The following is a 20,436-nucleotide window of genomic DNA, read 5'->3' as shown; positions in this document are numbered from 1 at the left end:
ATTTCAGTTTTTTCAGTTTTTCAGTTTATTAGGTATAGCCCTGTGAGCCATTCGGCTCTTGAACAAGAAACATCTTAAAGCGACTACGCTGACACATACGAGCGAGCAGTGCAGGAATCGAACCGCGGCCTCTGAGACTGCGGGGCTGACGATGCTCAGGCCGGGGTCGTCCCCAACCCGAACCCCGCCTCGCGCTGCCTGCAGACACTGAGGGGCTTGCTCCGTGCAGTGCGACACGCCACAGTGTTGTCATTGGGTGCATTTCATTATGGACGTTGTACGTTTAATAATATACAATGGTTGTGTGTCTAGCGGTGTAGTTAAGTGTAATGGTGATTGTCTCGTATTCAAGACACAATCAGAGGCACAACTCGTGTAACGAGGGTCCTTCTGGGGATGTTTGGTAAATTCCTGACGGAGCGTTCACGCGTGAGGGAGCAATCGGACAACTTGGGGGGTATCACCTCGCATACGAGGGGCTACCACTCAGCATCCCTAGAGTACAGGGCAGCAACCTACTTGCTGTACTACCACGCAGTCCTGGTCACGTCATGGCCCCGCAGGCCCCGTGCCGTGCGAGCCTCTGTGGGCCCCAGCACGGGGAGCGCTCCGCCCTCGGGGCTGCGCGGCTCCTCTCTGGGAGGCGCGCGGCCTCAGCAGAGTTCCCTCTCGGCCACTCCGCCACCCACTCCACACTTCTCTTGCCGAGCTCAACCCAGAAACTGTCGGGCGAATGTAGAAGCTGAGCTGTCGAACACAGCAGCAGCAGCCTCTGTGCCTCCGAGTTGTGAGGCAGCACTGGGTGGCTGTGGCGTCTCCGATGTCCAAATTAATGTTGTCTGTGGATAAGGTCTATTGGTGATTTGGGTCGATGTGGAAAATTCCCTGTTTCTATAGCAGGGTCTCTGATGCAAAGCGAAAGTTTTGATTAACACTTAAATTTAAATAGCATTTGCCTTGGGAAATGTGCCTCACATTGCACAAGCACGTGGGCTTACACTGTACAGTAGCATTCCTGTGTCTCAACAACAGAGCAACCAACTAAACTCTGTGATATCTTCAGTTTATCAGCAATACTCTAATGGTGACTGTAGCAATGATGTTCACGTTGTCTTGAAAACAGCACACCCGGCCAGGAGGCCCAACGAGAGAGTGCGTGGCTCAAGATCGGGAGGCTGCGAGTTCATCATCTGTCTGGTGTCTATAAAATGAGTACCACTTTGTGGGGAAGTCAACCAGTGGTTGTCCTCTGGATAGACTCACCCCCGTGATACTACCGTGATATTTTAAACACTGTCTAAGGGCTATACACGGGATATGAGAACCCCCTCAATGCTAAGTTGAGCGGACAAATCACTTCCGTTGTCATGTAATAATAATACATCATATAAAAGTATGAGTTTAGCCTTCCATATTTATCTGCAGTTGATTGGGAAGAAGTCAGGTAGTGATTGATGGATATGAATCACTGGAATGGGATTGGCACCTGGAATTCCCGAGGTATTCACGTCAAGTACGAACCAGGCTCAAACTACTTGGCTTCAACGATCGATGCAGGGAGGTCCGGTCAAGAGTGGTGGGGTTCAGTGGCATCACTAGACTCCGCTTCTGTGATGTGAACACGGAGCCAGCATTCACTCACAACGCGTGCATGGGGACTGATTCATAAAGCCTCCTGTATCCAGTTCAATGCAATCCACACACTCATTGCCTATTGTGTGGATTCTCTTCGCATTTACATCCCATTGTAACAGAAAACGCCGAATATGATAATTGTTTTTTTACCCTTTTATTTGGCAACAATAATGCCAGATAAAAGGGTAAAAAACCAATTATCATATTTTGCTACTGGCAAATGAGGTTCCAATGGTGGAGAAAACGCCAACTTAGATCTTGGAATCATGGAGAGGGAGAGATGATGCTGGTAGGGCTGTGCATGCTGATGGTTGGTAGAGGTGAGGGGTAAACCTGGGTTGGTAAGGGGAGGCAGTGTTGTGTGAGTTGATGGGCTGTGATGGGAGGGATATTGGTTGGGCGTGGGAGGAGCAGATGGAGCCTTGGGGAAGAGGCTGGACTGTGAAAGTTAATGCCAAAGTCTCTCTGCCATGAGGAGTAAAGGGGTCACTGCTTGGAGCTGGACCCTGGATCCTGGTTGGAGGGGGGATGGAACGACACGGTCAGACTCGAATGTTGAATGCGTTAGCTGACAGACATCCACCCTGAGGGATGATCGGTGTCACCGACCCTAACCACGGTGCGGCCTCTCATCCCAAACCCAACGCTGATCCCAGCCTCTTGTATAATATTGCGATACCACACATGGCTAGCAGGTGCTACCAGTTTCAATTATGCTTTGGATGACCCATTAACAGACAAAGTAAACAGCAGTGGTGAGTGTTTAACTCATAACACAAACGTAGAACCGCAGCGCAACGCGTAGGGCCGTGTGCGAGGTCGAGATGCCCGTGCCGGATTCCCAGGAATCCCCGGGAGCTCCCGGCCGCTGCCAACGCGCTCAGCACGGGGACGGCGCTCCCCCTGTGCTGAGCGCGGCCTCGGGGTCCCCGGGGAAGGGAGGCGGCGCTGCGGCTCTCGGAGTTCTCCGCGGGTTCACGCGACGGCTCTCGCGGTCCCTGCATCGACATCGCCGCGAGTGCAGCGGCGGCGTCGGCAGCGCTGAGCGCGGCCACCACCGAGCCGCGTCTTGGAGAGTCATTGACCAAGATCCGCCTCTGTCGGTGGTGAACTCTGTGGACGTCCCTGCAGCTCCCGAGCGCCCCCTGCTGCAAGGGGAGTTTGAGAAGCTGACGCCACTCGGGAGCCGGCCCGCTGCGAGTGAACTCCACTGACCGATCACTCGCACTGGGTGCCCGGCATTGGCTTAGCGGAGCACACCCAGCTGATGAGACTCAGTGCAGGTGAACCCGGGCCAGGGTTTAGCTGAGTAAGTAAAAAACCCCGCACGGGCTAACTGCTTCAGTCGCATCATCGCCCATTACTCGCCAGAGCAGAGCACGTCCACAGCCACTGCAACCCCACGGTGATGGTCGATGGCTCTCCATCAGGTGACCCAGTGGCGTGGCCACACCCTGCTGATAGGACTCAGTGGAGGCGAACCCTGGCAGGACTGGCCTTGTCTAATTGAATGCCACTGAGATAAAGTTGTCCTGGTGAGCCCACTGGTTGTTGGGTGAGATGTTCTCTAATTTCTACCACTAAACTCCGTGCTGGGCTCATGAACTTAAATAAAAGATAACGACATCCTTTGCAATCTACTGTTGGATGGAGGCCTTCCCATACCATGTAGGCTCAAGAGGGATGTTTGGCCATACTTCACCACGCTGGTCAGTGGGGATTGGTGAAGAGGGTGTCGGATATTTGTAGGTCCAAGACTGGTTCAGATATCACCACTGATATGGGCCGTGGTCTGGAAGAAAATGCAGGTCGCCAGGTTTACATCGCAGTGTGCTAGCCACTGTGCCACAGCTCCATCTGTTTATGTTGTTGCAATCCACAGCTGATATGGATTGTGTATAAACGCGATAATGGCAATGACAGCTGTCACTGCTTGCACACTCATCACTGGTATCTAAGCACTCTCAGGGATTTTCTCATTATTCGTGTTGCCTAAAACTGCACACAGCTCTGTCCCCACAGCTATTCCTCCCTCACTATCTCCCTCTCTGTTCCCACAGCTGTTCCTCCCTCACTGAGCTCCCTCTCTGTTCCCACAGCTGTTCCTCCCTCACTGAGCTCCCTCTCTGTTCCCACAGCTGTTCCTCCCTCACTGATCTCCCTCTGTGTTCCCACAGCTGTTCCTCCCTCACTGAGCTCCCTCTCTGTTCCCACAGCTGTTCCTCCCTCACTGATCTCCCTCTGTGTTCCCACAGCTGTTCCTCCCTCACTGAGCTCCCTCTCTGTTCCCACAGCTGTTCCTCCCTCACTGAGCTCCCTCTCTGTTCCCACAGCTGTTCCTCCCTCACTGATCTCCCTCTGTGTTCCCACAGCTGTTCCTCTCTCACTGAGCTCCCTCTATTCCCACAGCGCCGTGAGGAGGGAGTGGTTCCATCGTTGAAGGTGACGCTGTGAGCTGAGCACGTGGAGCCATGGCTACAGGTTCGTGCGGGAGTCGGGATCCAGGGCCTGACCTCTGAATCTGGGTCATGGGGTCATGGGGCTTAGCCTCCTTACCACAGCCCTGTGGCTCTACCCTCTACACCCTGTGTGTGAAGAGCATGTGTACACACATAGTCTGATCTGTGGACATGCATGGCCTGAGCACACAGTCCTGTGTACACGCATAGTCCTAAGGTACAAATCTCGACATAGGCATGGCCTTCTGTACAAGGAGCCATGAGTCCAATGATGTAAATTAAAATAGATCACATCACGTTGTTATTCTTACATAATATTACATTTTTATTCAATTATACCCAATGTGCATGCAAGTTTGAGCCACTGCTCAATAGAATGTGTGCGGGACCCTGAGTGCCGCGTCTGTGACCGTGGTAGCCACAGGCACGCCGAGTTTCGATTCACAGGTATTGCCGGGCGGCGTGACAGACGCTGAGCGCCCCCCACAGCTCCCTCAGCACTGGGCTCGGTGTGGCGCTTACAACCAGCCGGGCCACTCGCGGGGCCTCTAGAGCAGCGCCACGCATCCCACTGCGGGTGGAGTTCTCTCTCCCTCCGTGCGGGGAGCGCTGCTCGCAGGCTCAGGCGGGGGTTGTGCTCGCGCCGCTCTCCTGTGGCTCCTGCGTCCCGGCGTGACGCAGCGTGTGGTGGTGGCGCCACCAAGAGTCGTGGGGAGGGCGCGGCCACCGTACGTGGGGCGCGTGTCCCGTGCTACGTGGGGCTGTGGGGGGCGCCGCAGAGCGACTCTGCTCCCTGTTCACGTTACAGCAGCGGCTGTCGTGTTGAGCTCTCAGGGCCCCGATCTGAACACCTCGAGTCTTGTAGCTGAAGCCTTGCTGGGACCCTCAGCCCCTTAGGCTGACAATCAGAAGGTTCAGAGTTAAATCTCATTGGGGGACGACTCAGCCCACTATCTCCCTAGGGTGGGTGTGTTTATTTTGAATGAAGTTGTTATGCTGTTAAGTAACTGGCATCTGCCATGGGAATGTGGAATTTCCACCATGGGCTCAAGGCATTCAGTGGAGGGTAGGGCTGTTCCATGCTCCTGGAAGCCAATAGACGTGAGTCAATGGACTCGGGTAGGACCCCAGTAATCCGGGTTGTACTGCTGCTGCTGTGACAGATGAGAGATTCAAGAAGAAGACGGAGCAGGTGCGGATTCTACTGGACGACCTGAAGAAGCTCTCCAGGTGAGAGGGACGTCTCCTCACCCACAATGGGCTCCTTGCTGCTTTACACTTTAACATAATTAACGGCTGTAGTTGTAACTTGATTCGGTGTTCATGGTAAAATTCTGAAATTTCTATTGTGATTACAAATTACTTTGGTTCTTTCGGTAAAGTCACGTAGGTGAAAATTAAAAAATAAGAATAAAAATAAAGAATAAAAATAACTAAATTTAATCACGACGTTTCGGAGGCAACACAAGCTTCCGTCATCAGGTGGGACAACCACAGCAAAAAACAGAATTACTGTGGTGGGCAGAGAGAGCTGTATGTGACAAGCGATTATATAGGTTAAGAGGTGGGGAGGAGCCAGGGAGAAGGGATGCAGGGGGGGGGCTGGCGTGTGGAGTCGGGGGCGGAGGTTAAGCTGTTGTCGTTATTTTCTATAGCCCCGAGGCAATTAGGATATTACCATATTAATAACATCCTTTTAGGATGCAGGGGTGATGTTATTAATATGGTAATATCCTAATTGCCTCAGGGCTATAGAAAATAACGACAACAGCTTAACCCCCGCCCCCGACTCCACACACCGGCACCCCCCTGCGTCCCTCCTCCCTGGCTCCTCCCCCCCTCTTACCCTATATAATCGCTTGTAACATACAGCTCGCTCTGCCCACTAGAGTAATTCTGTTTTTTGCTGTGGTTGTCCCACCTGGTGACGGAAGCTTGTGTTGCCTCCGAAACGTGATTTAATTTAGTTATTTTTATGCTTTATTTATATATTTTTATTTTCACCTACGTGACTTTACCGAAAGAACCAAAGAGTATGGATTCTTGCAGTCACGAAAACTTAAAATCTATAAATTACTTCCCCAGCACAAAGTAGCACCTGCCAAAACTGGAAGTGAGAAGCAGAAGCCATGAGGCAGAGCGTAAGCTGGAGCCACAGCATGGCGCATTAGTGAGCCAGGAGAGAGGGCACAGGGAAGAGGCAGCCAGGGCTGAGGCAGTGAGATTGTAAAGGGTTATAGGGGACGTGGAGAGAGATGAGAGATGGAGAAAATATGTGGAGATATGGGGGGGACGATTGATACTTGGAATTACAGTACAAAGAGAAAGGCAGGGACAAAGTGAGATACATGAAGACATAAAGAGAGACCCGGGGACATGGAGAGAGAGACAGAAATAGACACGGGGATCAGGTGAGAGACACGGGGAGAGACATGGGGACATAGAGAGATATACAGGGAGAGACACGAGGACATGGAGACACAGTGAGAGACACGGGGACCAGGTGTGAGACACCGGGAGAGACATGGGGGCATGGAGAGAGACAGGGGGAGACATAGGGAGAGAGAGATGGGTGAATGGGGAGAAATAAAGAGTATTGGGAGAGACATGGGGGATCAAGAGATATTCACGGACAGAGAGAGAAGGGGGTAATGGCGTAGAGACACGGGGACATGGGGGAGACACGAGGACACAGAGAGACATGGGGACAGTTAAAGACAAAGGAACATGAAGAGATACAAAGGGACATGATGAGAGACACAGTGACACGGGGAGATGGAGAAAAATGCAGGAATTGTGTGGGGACACGGAGGAGACACCGGGCAAGCTCAGATATACACAGAGAGAAGCAGGGACGAGTGAGAGACATGGGGACATGAAGGAGACACGGGGGACACTCAGAGATACACAGAGAAAGGCAGGGACAAAGTGAGAGATACGGGAAAGAGTAGAGAGACACAGGGAGAGACGAGGACACATGGAGATAGACATAGGGATGGGGGGAGATGCATGGGGACAAGGTGAGATACATGGGGCCATGAGGATAGACATGTGGCCATGGGAAGAGAGAGGTTACATAGAAACACAGGGCCATGGGGAGAGAGCTGAGGACACGAAGATGTACACAGGGACATGCGAGACATGGTGACATATGGAAAGAAATGAAGGCTGGATGAAAGGCACAGGGAGATGGGGAAAGACTGCGATATGAGGAGAATTGAGTAAAATGAGACTGAGAGGGATAGAGGGGGGTAGGGGCATAGAGGTGATTGTAGCACTGCATGAATATGAGATTCTCCGCTTGCGAACCGAGCAGGAGACTGCAGGACGGGTGTGTGCGCTCAGTGGCGCAGAGCTCACGTCCTGCACTTACAGAACTAAACATAGTTTGCACTATTTAATTACTTTGTAATTAATGAGTGGGTTATTTGGTTCCTATCAGTGTTAACTTAAAGGATAACTGTATAAAAATATAATTTCCCATGTAGGTTGGGCAGATATGATAGTTTATGGAACACAGCTCTCTAAACACATGGATATGAAGCAAATAGAAAATATGCTACATACACATTAATTTAATTTATATTTGATTGTGTAAATTAGCATTCTGTTGTCTTTATACCAATGCAACTCCAATCCTCAATCGTACCCCTTGTGTTGTAGGTTTGACAATTCCACCGTCCCAACCCTGCTAAGATTGTATGGCTTACAAGATCCATACAACCCGGAGGAGATAGTAGCGCGAACAAGAGCCTTCCACAAAGAGGGGGGAATAGGTGGGTGCTGCTCCTCACTGCACCGCACAGGTCCTGTATTTTACCTATTAGAAACCCTCAAATTCCCCGTGTGAACCCTTGGCAATGTGACTTATCTGTCCACAAGCTTCCAGTTACTGGGTGGGACATGTGTGGTCCCAGTGCATCAGTGTCACTGCTAAGCAGCAAGGCCACGATACCCTGGTTAGGGAACCGAGCTGCCCGGCCCAGCGCTCGTCCTGCAGGAGCTGCGGGTAAGAGCCGTGCTGCTCCTCACTGCATCCTCGCCACTTTGAAAGCCCCATGCAGGGTGAGCTGTGACTCTCACCCAGCGTCTGATTTTCAGTACCAAGAGCTCGGAGATTCCGTTTGTGAAAGATTTAGTGTGAGCCAAACAGAGGAGGAGAGATCCTATTTAGATGAGCATAACCTCGCTCCTCGCTGCTTCTGTTTGTATATCCCCACTCACCCTGCATCAGCCCTGCAGTGCCACTGCCTCTCACTCTGCATTATTCTTGCAGTGTTGATGCCACTCACTTGTGACGCAATGCGGCTCTGGCGTAGAGCGCAAGTGGCAGTTGCGTGCTGCCTGTAACCTGAGAGAGGGGGGCACGCGCCCCATGTCACGAGTAACGTGATGCTCGGAGCTGGTGCTCGCAGTAGCGGGGGTTTCCCTCCTCCAACTTGGCTCTAAGCAATTTGAATACACATCCCCCCAATATTCAAATATGCTCAAAATGCCCCCCCCCCCCAATATATTGCTTTAAACTAAAATTGCTATGCTATGTAAATAAAAACAACAATTTGCTAAACCTTGCCCACAATATCAGGACTTGTCTTCATGTAAATCAATGCAAAGATTAATGTTTATATGATTGTGGTTATGGTTGTACTTTATTAATCCCTAATCTCTGCCATTACATACAATGAAACAAGAAATGGTAAAAAAGTCAAAACAGAGCAATGTAATACAATACACTATTAGACATTATTGTAAAAAATAAATAAAAAGTCCATCCCATGTGTTAGTGAATGTTTTAATATATTAGGCAGGAAATTCGTTTTCAAATGTAGATATTTTTCTAGGTTGGGACCCCCAGACACCCTGGAAGATTTGGTCTCCCCCAATGTTGACTCCATGGCAATGACCTTGGTCTGCATACATGGTTGTTTGCTTTTTACCCATGTTGGTACAGATGTATGCTTGTCGAGCAGCACTATTACTCTATTATGATGGTTTTTTCATGATTTACAGTTTTATCTAATAAGGTACAGAAATATTATTTGGGTCTTTCGGTAAAGACTTTACTGAAAGACCCAAAGAATATGAATTCCTGCAGTCACGAAAGCTTTAAGTCAAGATTTAAGGTACAGAAAAATACTAAAACCATTTGCTGATGGAGAAGCTTCATTTATTACGGAAAAATTGAATAATTGTTCAAACATTTCAATTGAACTTGCTTGTTAATTGATGTATATCATACATTGACCTGAACACAGTCCATGATGTTGAGCTGATATCTGATGACTGTCATCATCTCTCAGAGCTCTACATGAAGATGCTGACGGCCCTCTCGCCGGACGCCTCCAACGTCCCAGACTCCCTACAGAGAGTCATGGAGAGGAGTTTGTCTAACGTGCTCGGCAATGTTATAACCGCGGATCAGAGTGAGTACCACACCTGCACCGGGGATTTCCATGAACCGTACCACACTAGGGATTCTTGTGAACTCTACTGCACCCTGCGCCCCGTGCCTCAGTGGAGATTCCAGGTTCCTGTGTCACCAATCTGACACCTTCACTCAGCCACTACCTCCTGTGTAGTCCATGTGAAATCCGTGTCCGTGCTGAGGAATCGTCATTCGTACCAACTCATAAAATGTCAGACTCGGTGCGTCCTTTGGTATGTGATATGGTCAGTGGTTATAGTGAGTGAGTGGTATGCACTCTTAAGGGTGTAATATGCCAAATATTCAGTCGTGTGTGCGAGTAATTCCTATACAGGGAATCCTCTACTTACGAACGAGTTAGGTTCTGTTCGTAAGTCGAACAGACCTTACCTCTGTCGATTCCAAACATGTTATCCTGCATGTACACTAAACACGGGGAATGGCTTTAATGGTTGTATAATATCCTGTAGATATAGATGCCACTACCATCTATTGCGCGGCGTTTGAACTTACGAATCTCGCTCCGAACAGGCAAATGGACATACGGACAGGTTTGTTCGTATCTCTGAGCGTTCGTTAGTCGAACGTTTGTAAGTAGAGGAATCACTGTATTTGTAAGGCTCAAGCAATGAGCGAGTGGCTTTTTTATAGTGAGGGAGAGAGCGCTGTACTTAATGAGTATTGACAAGTGAAAGTACTAAAACACGGGGAGTAATGACGACTCACACTGAGAGTACTGACACAGAGATTAATGACACACAGTCAGTACTTACCGTGAGTGCTGATACACTGTGTTAGTACTTACAGTGAGTAATGACACACAGTGAGAGTACTGACTCGGTGAGTAATGACAGAGTAGTTACAGTGAATACAAACACAGAGTACTGACAGTGTTAGTACTGGCACCATGAGTATTAATACACATAGTACAAATATACAGTGAGTACTGACACAGTGTAAGTAATGCAAAACAGTATACAGTGAGGGAAAAAAGTATCTGATCCCCTGCTGATTTTGTACGTTTGCCCACTGAAAAAGAAATGATCAGTCTATAATTTTAATGGTAGGGTTTTATTTGAACAGTGAGAGACAGAATAACAACAAAAAAATCCAGAAAAACGCATGTCAAAAATGTTATCGATCAAGTCGTGGAAAAACACACAGTGAGAGTACTGACGCGCAGTGAGAGTGCTGACGCACAGTGAGAGTGCTGACACACAGTGAGTACTGACACACAGTGAGAGTACTGACACACAGTGAGAGTACTGACACACAGTGAGAGTGCTGACACACAGTGAGAGTGCTGACACACAGTGAGTACTGACACACAGTGAGAGTACTGACACACAGTGAGAGTACTGACACACAGTGAGAGTACTGACACACAGTGAGAGTGCTGACGCACAGTGAGAGTGCTGACACACAGTGAGAGTGCTGACGCACAGTGAGAGTACTGACACACAGTGAGAGTGCTGACACACAGTGAGAGTACTGACACACAGTGAGAGTACTGACACACAGTGAGAGTACTGACACACAGTGAGAGTGCTGACACGCAGTGAGAGTACTGACACGCAGTGAGAGTGCTGACGCGCAGTGAGAGTACTGACGCACAGTGAGAGTACTGACACAGTGAGAGTACTGACACAGTGAGAGTGCTGACACACAGTGAGAGTGCTGACGCACAGTGAGAGTACTGACGCACAGTGAGAGTACTGACGCACAGTGAGAGTACTGACACAGTGAGAGTACTGACACAGTGAGAGTACTGACACACAGTGAGAGTGCTGACACACAGTGAGAGTACTGACACAGTGAGAGTACTGACACAGTGAGAGTACTGACACAGTGAGAGTGCTGACACACAGTGAGAGTGCTGACACACAGTGAGAGTGCTGACACACAGTGAGAGTACTGACACAGTGAGAGTACTGACACAGTGAGAGTGCTGACACACAGTGAGAGTGCTGACACACAGTGAGAGTACTGACACAGTGAGAGTACTGACGCACAGTGAGAGTACTGACACAGTGAGAGTACTGACGCGCAGTGAGAGTACTGACGCGCAGTGAGAGTACTGACGGACAGTGAGAGTACTGACGCACAGTGAGAGTACTGACGGACAGTGAGAGTACTGACACGCAGTGAGAGTACTGACGCGCAGTGAGAGTACTGACGCACAGTGAGAGTACTGACGGACAGTGAGAGTACTGACACGCAGTGAGAGTACTGACACACAGTGAGAGTACTGACACAGTGAGAGTACTGACACAGTGAGAGTACTGACACACAGTGAGAGTACTGACACAGTGAGAGTACTGACGCACAGTGAGAGTACTGACGGACAGTGAGAGTACTGACACGCAGTGAGAGTGCTGACACAGTGAGAGTACTGACACAGTGAGAGTACTGACGCACAGTGAGAGTACTGACGGACAGTGAGAGTACTGACACGCAGTGAGAGTACTGACACAGTGAGAGTACTGACGGACAGCGAGAGTACTGACACACAGCGAGAGTGCTGACACACAGTGAGAGTACTGACACAGTGAGAGTACTGACACGCAGTGAGAGTACTGACACAGTGAGAGTACTGACACAGTGAGAGTGCTGACACGCAGTGAGAGTACTGACACAGTGAGAGTGCTGACACGCAGTGAGAGTGCTGACACGCAGTGAGAGTACTGACACAGTGAGAGTACTGACACAGTGAGAGTACTGACACAGTGAGAGTACTGACACAGTGAGAGTACTGACACACAGTGAGAGTACTGACACAGTGAGAGTACTGACACACAGTGAGAGTACTGACACAGTGAGAGTACTGACACACAGTGAGAGTACTGACACACAGTGAGAGTACTGACACAGTGAGAGTGCTGACACGCAGTGAGAGTACTGACACAGTGAGAGTACTGACACGCAGTGAGAGTACTAACACAGTGAGAGTACTGACACACAGTGAGAGCACTGACACAGTGAGAGTACTGACGTGCAGTGAGAGTACTGACGCGCAGTGAGAGTACTGACACAGTGAGAGTACTGACACACAGTGAGAGTACTGACACAGTGAGAGTACTGACGCACAGTGAGAGTACTGACACACAGTGAGAGTACTGACACAGTAAGAGTACTGACACACAGTGAGAGTACTGACACAGTGAGAGTACTGACGCACAGTGAGAGTACTGACACAGTGAGAGTACTGACGCGCAGTGAGAGTACTGACACAGTGAGAGTACTGACACACAGTGAGAGTACTGACACAGTGAGAGTACTGACGCACAGTGAGAGTACTGACGGACAGTGAGAGTACTGACACAGTGAGAGTACTGACACAGTGAGAGCACTGACGCGCAGTGAGAGTACTGACACAGTGAGAGTACTGACACAGTGAGAGTACTGACGCGCAGTGAGAGTACTGACACAGTGAGAGTACTGACACAGTGAGAGTACTGACGGACAGTGAGAGTACTGACACGCAGTGAGAGTACTGACACAGTGAGAGTACTGACACAGTGAGAGTACTGACGGACAGTGAGAGTACTGACACAGTGAGAGTGCTGACACGCAGTGAGAGTACTGACACAGTGAGAGTACTGACACGCAGTGAGAGTGCTGACACGCAGTGAGAGTACTGACACAGTGAGAGTGCTGACACACAGTGAGAGTACTGACACAGTGAGAGTACTGACACGCAGTGAGAGTACTGACACAGTGAGAGTACTGACACGCAGTGAGAGTGCTGACACACAGTGAGAGTACTGACACACAGTGAGAGTACTGACACACAGTGAGAGTACTGACACGCAGTGAGAGTGCTGACACACAGTGAGAGTACTGACGCACAGTGAGAGTACTGACACACAGTGAGAGTACTGACACACAGTGAGAGTACTGACACAATGAGAGTACTGACACACAGTGAGAGTACTGACACACAGTGAGAGTGCTGACACACAGTGAGAGTACTGACACAGTGAGAGTACTGACACACAGTGAGAGTACTGACACACAGTGAGAGTACTGACACACAGTGAGAGTACTGACACAGTGAGAGTACTGACACACAGTCAGAGTACTGACACAGTGAGAGTACTGACACACAGTGAGAGTACTGACACACAGTGAGAGTACTGACAGTGAGAGTACTGACACACAGTGAGAGTACTGACACACAGTGAGAGTGCTGACACAGTGAGAGTACTGACACAGTGAGAGTACTGACACACAGTGAGAGTACTGACGCACAGTGAGAGTACTGACACACAGTGAGAGTACTGACACACAGTGAGAGTACTGACACAGTGAGAGTACTGACACACAGTGAGAGTGCTGACACACAGTGAGAGTGCTGACACACAGTGAGAATACTGACGCACAGTGAGAGTACTGACACACAGGGAGAGTGCTGACACACAGTGAGAGTACTGACACAGTGAGAGTACTGACACACAGTGAGAGTGCTGACGCACAGTGAGAGTACTGACACAGTGAGAGTACTGACACAGTGAGAGTACTGACACACAGTGAGAGTGCTGACGCACAGTGAGAGTACTGACACACAGTGAGAGTACTGACACGCAGTGAGAGTACTGACACACAGTGAGAGTACTGACACAGTGAGAGTACTGACACACAGTGAGAGTGCTGACGCACAGTGAGAGTACTGACACACAGTGAGAGTACTGACACACAGTGAGAGTACTGACACACAGTGAGAGTACTGACACAGTGAGAGTACTGACACACAGTGAGAGTGCTGACGCACAGTGAGAGTACTGACACACAGTGAGAGTGCTGACGCACAGTGAGAGTACTGACACACAGTGAGAGTACTGACACGCAGTGAGAGTACTGACACAGTGAGAGTACTGACACAGTGAGAGTGCTGACGCACAGTGAGAGTACTGACACACAGTGAGAGTACTGACACACAGTGAGAGTACTGACACACAGTGAGAGTACTGACACACAGTGAGAGTACTGACACATAGTGAGAGTACTGACAGTGAGAGTACTGACACAGTGAGAGTACTGACACGCAGTGAGAGTACTGACACAGTGAGAGTACTGACACACAGTGAGAGCACTGACACAGTGAGAGTACTGACGCGCAGTGAGAGTACTGACGCGCAGTGAGAGTACTGACACAGTGAGAGTACTGACACAGTGAGAGTACTGACACAGTGAGAGTACTGACGCACAGTGAGAGTACTGACACAGTAAGAGTACTGACACACAGTGAGAGTACTGACACAGTGAGAGTACTGACGCACAGTGAGTACTGACACAGTGAGAGTACTGACGCGCAGTGAGAGTACTGACACAGTGAGAGTACTGACACAGTGAGAGTACTGACGCACAGTGAGAGTACTGACGGACAGTGAGAGTACTGACACAGTGAGAGTACTGACACAGTGAGAGCACTGACGCGCAGTGAGAGTACTGACACAGTGAGAGTACTGACACAGTGAGAGTACTGACGCGCAGTGAGAGTACTGACACAGTGAGAGTACTGACACAGTGAGAGTACTGACACAGTGAGAGTACTGACGCACAGTGAGAGTACTGACGGACAGTGAGAGTACTGACACGCAGTGAGAGTACTGACACAGTGAGAGTACTGACACAGTGAGAGTACTGACGGACAGTGAGAGTACTGACACAGTGAGAGTGCTGACACGCAGTGAGAGTACTGACACAGTGAGAGTACTGACACGCAGTGAGAGTGCTGACACGCAGTGAGAGTACTGACACAGTGAGAGTGCTGACACACAGTGAGAGTACTGACACAGTGAGAGTACTGACACGCAGTGAGAGTACTGACACAGTGAGAGTACTGACACGCAGTGAGAGTGCTGACACACAGTGAGAGTACTGACACACAGTGAGAGTACTGACACAGTGAGAGTACTGACACACAGTGAGAGTACTGACACAGTGAGAGTACTGACACACAGTGAGAGTACTGACACACAGTGAGAGTACTGACACATAGTGAGAGTACTGACAGTGAGAGTACTGACACACAGTGAGAGTACTGACACACAGTGAGAGTGCTGACACACAGTGAGAGTACTGACACAGTGAGAGTACTGACACACAGTGAGAGTACTGACGCACAGTGAGAGTACTGACACACAGTGAGAGTACTGACACACAGTGAGAGTACTGACACAGTGAGAGTACTGACAGTGAGAGTACTGACACACAGTGAGAGTACTGACACACAGTGAGAGTGCTGACACACAGTGAGAGTACTGACGCACAGTGAGAGTACTGACACACAGTGAGAGTGCTGACACACAGTGAGAGTACTGACACAGTGAGAGTACTGACACACAGTGAGAGTGCTGACGCACAGTGAGAGTACTGACACAGTGAGAGTACTGACACAGTGAGAGTACTGACACACAGTGAGAGTGCTGACGCACAGTGAGAGTACTGACACACAGTGAGAGTACTGACACGCAGTGAGAGTACTGACACACAGTGAGAGTACTGACACAGTGAGAGTACTGACACACAGTGAGAGTGCTGACGCACAGTGAGAGTACTGACACACAGTGAGAGTACTGACACACAGTGAGAGTACTGACACACAGTGAGAGTACTGACACAGTGAGAGTACTGACACACAGTGAGAGTACTGACACACAGTGAGAGTACTGACACACAGTGAGAGTACTGACACAGTGAGAGTACTGACACACAGTGAGAGTGCTGACGCACAGTGAGAGTACTGACACACAGTGAGAGTGCTGACGCACAGTGAGAGTACTGACACACAGTGAGAGTACTGACACGCAGTGAGAGTACTGACACAGTGAGAGTACTGACACAGTGAGAGTGCTGAAGCACAGTGAGAGTACTGACACACAGTGAGAGTACTGACACACAGTGAGAGTACTGACACACAGTGAGAGTACTGACACGCAGAGAGAGTACTGACACAGTGAGAGTACTGACGCACAGTGAGAGTACTGACACAGTGAGAGTTCTGACACACAGTGAGAGTGCTGACGCACAGTGAGAGTACTGACACACAGTGAGAGTACTGACGCACAGTGAGAGTACTGACGCACAGTGAGAGTACTGACGCACAGTGAGAGTACTGACGGACAGTGAGAGTACTGACGGACAGTGAGAGTACTGACGCACAGTGAGAGTACTGACGGACAGTGAGAGTACTGACGCGCAGTGAGAGTACTGACGCGCAGTGAGAGTACTGACACGCAGTGAGAGTACTGACGGACAGTGAGAGTACTGACACGCAGTGAGAGTACTGACACAGTGAGAGTACTGACACAGTGAGAGTGCTGACACAGTGAGAGTACTGACACACAGTGAGAGTACTGACGGACAGTGAGAGTACTGACACACAGTGAGAGTACTGACACAGTGAGAGTACTGACACACAGTGAGAGTACTGACACAGTGAGAGTACTGACGCGCAGTGAGAGTACTGACACAGTGAGAGTACTGACACAGTGAGAGTACTGACACACAGTGAGAGTACAGACGCACAGTGAGAGTACTGACGCACAGTGAGAGTGCTGACACACAGTGAGAGTACTGACACACAGTGAGAGTACTGACACACAGTGAGAGTACTGACACACAGTGAGAGTACTGACACACAGTGAGAGTGCTGACACACAGTGAGAGTGCTGACTCGCAGTGAGAGTGCTGACACACAGTGAGAGTGCTGACACTGTGAGAGTACTGACACAGAGTGAGAGTACTGATGCACAGTGAGAGTACTGACACACAGTGAGAGTACTGACACAGTGAGAGTACTGATGCACAGTGAGAGTACTGACACACAGTGAAAGTACTGATGCACAGTGAGAGTACTGACACACAGTGAGAGTACTGATGCACAGTTAGAGTACTGACACACAGTGAGAGTACTGACACACAGTGAGAGTACTGATGCACAGTGAGAGTACTGACACACAGTGAGAGTACTGACACACAGTGAGAGTACTGACGCACAGTGAGAGTACTGACGCGCAGTGAGAGTACTGACACACAGTGAGAGTACTGACACACAGTGAGAGTACTGATGCACAGTGAGAGTACTGACACAGTGAGAGTACTGACACACAGTGAGAGTACTGACGCACAGTGAGAGTACTGACACACAGTGAGAGTACTGACACACAGTGAGAGTGCTGACGCACAGTGAGAGTATTGACACACAGTGAGAGTACTGACACACAGTGAGAGTACTGATGCACAGTGAGAGTGCTGACGTGCAGTGAGAGTACTGACACACAGTGAGAGTGCTGACACACAGTGAGAGTACTGACACAGTGAGAGTACTGACACACAGTGAGAGTGCTGACGCACAGTGAGAGTACTGACACAGTGAGAGTACTGACACAGTGAGAGTACTGACACACAGTGAGAGTGCTGACGCACAGTGAGAGTACTGACACACAGTGAGAGTACTGACACGCAGTGAGAGTACTGACACACAGTGAGAGTACTGACACAGTGAGAGTACTGACACACAGTGAGAGTGCTGACGCACAGTGAGAGTACTGACACACAGTGAGAGTACTGACACACAGTGAGAGTACTGACACACAGTGAGAGTACTGACACAGTGAGAGTACTGACACACAGTGAGAGTACTGACACACAGTGAGAGTACTGACACACAGTGAGAGTACTGACACACAGTGAGAGTGCTGACGCACAGTGAGAGTACTGACGCACAGTGAGAGTGCTGACGCACAGTGAGAGTACTTACACACAGTGAGAGTACTGACACGCAGTGAGAGTACTGACACAGTGAGAGTACTGACACAGTGAGAGTGCTGACGCACAGTGAGAGTACTGACACACAGTGAGAGTACTGACACACAGTGAGAGTACTGACACGCAGTGAGAGTACTGACACAGTGAGAGTACTGACGCACAGTGAGAGTACTGACACAGTGAGAGTACTGACACACAGTGAGAGTGCTGATGCACAGTGAGAGTACTGACACACAGTGAGAGTACTGACACAGTGAGAGTACTGACGCACAGTGAGAGTACTGACGCACAGTGAGAGTACTGACGCACAGTGAGAGTACTGACGGACAGTGAGCGTACTGACGGACAGTGAGAGTACTGACGCACAGTGAGAGTACTGACGCACAGTGAGAGTACTGACGGACAGTGAGAGTACTGACGCGCAGTGAGAGTACTGACGGACAGTGAGAGTACTGACACACAGTGAGAGTACTGACGGACAGTGAGAGTACTGACGGACAGTGAGAGTACTGACACGCAGTGAGAGTACTGACACAGTGAGAGTACTGACACAGTGAGAGTGCTGACACAGTGAGAGTACTGACACACAGTGAGAGTACTGACGGACAGTGAGAGTACTGACACACAGTGAGAGTACTGACACAGTGAGAGTACTGACACACAGTGAGAGTACTGACACAGTGAGAGTGCTGACACACAGTGAGAGTACTGACACAGTGAGAGTACTGACACACAGTGAGAGTGCTGACGCACAGTGAGAGTACTGACACAGTGAGAGTACTGACACAGTGAGAGTACTGACACACAGTGAGAGTGCTGACGCACAGTGAGAGTACTGACACACAGTGAGAGTACTGACACGCAGTGAGAGTACTGACACACAGTGAGAGTACTGACACAGTGAGAGTACTGACACACAGTGAGAGTGCTGACGCACAGTGAGAGTACTGACACACAGTGAGAGTACTGACACACAGTGAGAGTACTGACACACAGTGAGAGTACTGACACAGTGAGAGTACTGACACACAGTGAGAGTACTGACACACAGTGAGAGTACTGACACACAGTGAGAGTACTGACACACAGTGAGAGTGCTGACGCACAGTGAGAGTACTGACGCACAGTGAGAGTGCTGACGCACAGTGAGAGTACTGACACACAGTGAGAGTACTGACACGCAGTGAGAGTACTGACACAGTGAGAGTACTGACACAGTGAGAGTGCTGACGCACAGTGAGAGTACTGACACACAGTGAGAGTACTGACACACAGTGAGAGTACTGACACGCAGTGAGAGTACTGACACAGTGAGAGTACTGACGCACAGTGAGAGTACTGACACAGTGAGAGTACTGACACACAGTGAGAGTGCTGATGCACAGTGAGAGTACTGACACACAGTGAGAGTACTGACACAGTGAGAGTACTGACGCACAGTGAGAGTACTGACGCACAGTGAGAGTACTGACGCACAGTGAGAGTACTGACGGACAGTGAGCGTACTGACGGACAGTGAGAGTACTGACGCACAGTGAGAGTACTGACGGACAGTGAGAGTACTGACGCGCAGTGAGAGTACTGACGGACAGTGAGAGTACTGACACACAGTGAGAGTACTGACGGACAGTGAGAGTACTGACGGACAGTGAGAGTACTGACACGCAGTGAGAGTACTGACACAGTGAGAGTACTGACACAGTGAGAGTGCTGACACAGTGAGAGTACTGACACACAGTGAGAGTACTGACGGACAGTGAGAGTACTGACACACAGTGAGAGTACTGACACAGTGAGAGTACTGACACACAGTGAGAGTACTGACACAGTGAGAGTACTGACGCGCAGTGAGAGTACTGACACAGTGAGAGTACTGACACAGTGAGAGTACTGACACACAGTGAGAGTACAGACGCACAGTGAGAGTACTGACGCACAGTGAGAGTGCTGACACACAGTGAGAGTACTGACACACAGTGAGAGTACTGACACACAGTGAGAGTACTGACACACAGTGAGAGTACTGACACACAGTGAGAGTGCTGACTCGCAGTGAGAGTGCTGACACACAGTGAGAGTGCTGACACACTGTGAGAGTACTGACACAGAGTGAGAGTACTGATGCACAGTGAGAGTACTGACACA

The 20,436-nt window shown here is 49.8% G+C and overlaps 1 protein-coding gene across 3 annotated transcripts in view; it reads left to right on the top strand.

The window, feature by feature from the left end:
- Positions 1-4,044: 4,044 nt before the first annotated feature.
- Positions 4,045-20,436, top strand: part of LOC133359253 (uncharacterized) — a 351,541-nt gene continuing 335,149 nt past the window's right edge. For all 3 annotated transcript variants that reach the window (XM_061577730.1, XM_061577729.1, XM_061577728.1), the window contains exons 1-4: positions 4,045-4,116; positions 5,258-5,324; positions 7,758-7,870; positions 9,395-9,517. In XM_061577730.1, coding sequence (XP_061433714.1) covers positions 4,107-4,116; positions 5,258-5,324; positions 7,758-7,870; positions 9,395-9,517 — 313 coding nt within the window. In that variant the 5' untranslated portion in view covers positions 4,045-4,106. The remainder of the gene's footprint in view (positions 4,117-5,257; positions 5,325-7,757; positions 7,871-9,394; positions 9,518-20,436) is intronic.

The sequence above is a fragment of the Lethenteron reissneri genome, chromosome 64 (genome assembly GCF_015708825.2).
Source record: "Lethenteron reissneri isolate LAM-NWPU_2019-01 chromosome 64, ASM1570882v1, whole genome shotgun sequence".
Taxonomy (NCBI): domain Eukaryota; kingdom Metazoa; phylum Chordata; class Hyperoartia; order Petromyzontiformes; family Petromyzontidae; genus Lethenteron; species Lethenteron reissneri.
Note: the sequence above shows the minus strand (reverse complement) of the source record. Positions and strands in the feature narration are given on the sequence as shown.